The sequence below is a fragment of the Carassius auratus genome, chromosome 20, assembly GCF_003368295.1.
Source record: "Carassius auratus strain Wakin chromosome 20, ASM336829v1, whole genome shotgun sequence".
NCBI lineage: Eukaryota > Metazoa > Chordata > Actinopteri > Cypriniformes > Cyprinidae > Carassius > Carassius auratus.
Window position 1 is genome coordinate 6,906,147 of NC_039262.1, and position 2,599 is coordinate 6,908,745.

Here is a 2,599-nt window from a genome sequence, read left to right on the forward strand (position 1 = left end):
CTTTCCGATACACTGTACTCAATTAAGCATATAGAGCAGCTGGCAAATGCACACTCCCGCTCACATTCATATCACTTCCGTATATGTTTTAGGCTCTGATATACACACAAGCATCATGGAGGCAACATGGGCCTGAGTAGATGTAGAAAGTGTGGGGAGAAGAACAACTTGAAGCATCTGCTCACAGTTTAGTGAATCTTTGAGCAGCACAGGAATCTGGTAAATATGGCCACTAAAGTTTATAGTACATTGCTGATTGAGACAATTACACACTATTATCTACAATCATGTCACATAACCACCAACATTATTTAGAATATGCATTCACTGACATCTGATATCACTGGAGGTCTCATGTTAAAAGTGTCTGAAGGAACAAAACATGATTTTTTTTTTTTTTTTTTTTGTATTTTGTCTGCTACATTAATACTGAACAGATATGAACAGAGTTTTCGGGGATTTCTTTGCATTTCTCACTCTCCAGCCCCTATGTATGTGATGCATAGCATGACTGCTAGGTGTCCAAACCATCCTCATGCAAAACAAATCCATTTCTGTTACATAATGGCATTAACCAGCTGATGATAGTTTACCCATGAACAGTACTTCCATGGCTGTTTAGTGGGTTCATCATTCGGGTTTCAGGGTTCCCACACTTTCTAACTAATGAATTTGAATGATTTCCCCTTTTTCCAGTCATCATTGATCTGAAGGGTTTAAAAAATTATAAAGATTGCATTAATTTTTTTTTTACGTCAATGGAATCAAACAAATAAAATATTGATACTGACTAAACAAATTTCCATGAACTTTTACAAATTTAATGAATCCCCATGACTTTTTCAGGCCTGGAAATCAAACTTTTGAAACTCCTTGATGTATCCAGGACTGTGGGAACCCTGTGGTTTATGGATCTAGGAAAACACACCAGTAATATCAGTCTCTCAAAAAAAAGGACAAAGCAAAAAAAAGGAACAAAAACAGAAAAGGTGAGATTAACAGCTCACTCGGCTGGGCTGTTGCTTACAAACGAAGTCTGTCATGAAATCAAACTCATTCTGCCCCAGCCAGAGCTCTGGCAACTCCTTTATTCGGTCCAAACCCATTTCTATCACCAGTGACATCAAGACCTCCTCGTCAATAAAATCCGTGTCGATAACGTTGGGGGGCAGCATTGCTGCAGGCATGTGGTGGCCAGGCAGAGGAACCCCAGACGTGTTCTGCTTGGCGTTACTGTCTCGGAACTGCTGTCCTGTCCCGTTTAACTGGTGGCTGGCGGGGTGCAGTTCGTGCATGTAATAGTGATGATGGGAAGGATGCGTGTGGTGACCGTAGTAAGGCGTGTTGAGCTTCTGCAACTGCATACTGGCAGCCAGCTGCTGCCCTTGTCCGACAAACTGGGAGTTAAAGCGGGCAGGCAAGTTGCCATTGGGGATTCCTCCGTTTATATTATTCCCAGAGGCCATGGAATGTCGGATCCCGTGGTTTGCGTTTACATTCCCTCCCGCGTAATGCATGTGATCTCCCATGATAACGTTATAATGCTGCTGCTGCTGCTGGGGAAGCGCGTTGGGAAACTGTCCCATTCCCATCCTGCGAGCGGAGTGCTGATGCCCATTCACAGCATCTGGGAAACGTCCATGGTTCATTGCCATCATGCGGTCCACCATTCCACTAGAAAATAGTTTTCAAAAGTTAATACGGCGATTTGCTTAAACATATAGTGTCAATAGATCGTTAGAGGGCACTAGGATTTAGTTTAGGAACAATTTAACATTGAAACGAAGCTTGTTTGCAATATGCACGATTAAACACACACGGGTCTAACTGTCATGAGCATTCATAAGCAGGCTAAACTTTGTAACCTTTACCTCTCTGCTTGAATCTGCTGAGTGCGTTGCACAGCAGTCGGCAACAGCAAAAAGTAACTGACAATCCCAGAGATGAAAGAGTTTACAATCCCTCCTAATCCAAGTCAATAAAAGCGTATGCCCTCCAAATACAGACCGTATTCAGCGCCAGCCTCCGCATCAAAAACATTACGAAAAAAACTGCTGCATGCTTCTCGGTCAGCACTCATATACAATCAAGCCAGGGGCGGAGCAAAGCCAACCTTCAATCTGACTACATTCACGGCTGTGGCAAGCCGATTTATCATGTAGGCTATTTCTCTTAAATTACAGGGGTCATATGATGCTGCTAAAAATAACATTATTTGGTGTATTTGGTGTAATGAAATGTGCTTATGCAGTTTAACACATTATTTTCTACATACTGTACATAATTGTTTCTCTTCTATGCCCCGACTTCTGAAATGTGTCAATTTTTACAAGCTTTATCGGTCTGAAAAGCAAGGTGTGCTCTGACTGGTCAGCTATCCAGTGCATTGTGATTTGACGAATTCCTCAAGCGTGTGACGGAAATGTTACGCCCCTTAACATATTGTGATGCCCTGTCTGGCCGGAGCGACGAGACATAAACATAAAACCAATTATAAACGTTATATAAAAATGATTTATAGTCATGTCCTTCTTTTGGAAGGCCAAAGTAGTTTCGGTTTCTTAATGAAATGGGCCTAGAGTGAGCAGAGGCTGGCTAG

At 42.1% G+C, this 2,599-nt stretch overlaps 1 protein-coding gene across 1 annotated transcript; it reads right to left on the reverse strand.

Annotated features, from left to right (window-relative positions):
* Positions 1-357: 357 nt before the first annotated feature.
* cited2 (Cbp/p300-interacting transactivator, with Glu/Asp-rich carboxy-terminal domain, 2) lies at positions 358-2,077 on the reverse strand. The gene is made up of 2 exons (XM_026290723.1): positions 1,872-2,077; positions 358-1,674 (listed from the first exon to the last, which is right to left on the reverse strand). The coding sequence occupies exon 2, from the start codon at positions 1,668-1,670 to the stop codon at positions 996-998; it is 675 nt and encodes a 224-aa protein (XP_026146508.1). The 5' UTR covers positions 1,671-1,674; positions 1,872-2,077; the 3' UTR covers positions 358-995.
* Positions 2,078-2,599: the final 522 nt, after the last annotated feature.

Coding starts and splice junctions, on each gene's coding strand:
- cited2 (XM_026290723.1), bottom strand. CDS start 1,670: ATGGTGGACCGCATGATGGCAATGAACCATGGACGTTTCCCAGATGCT.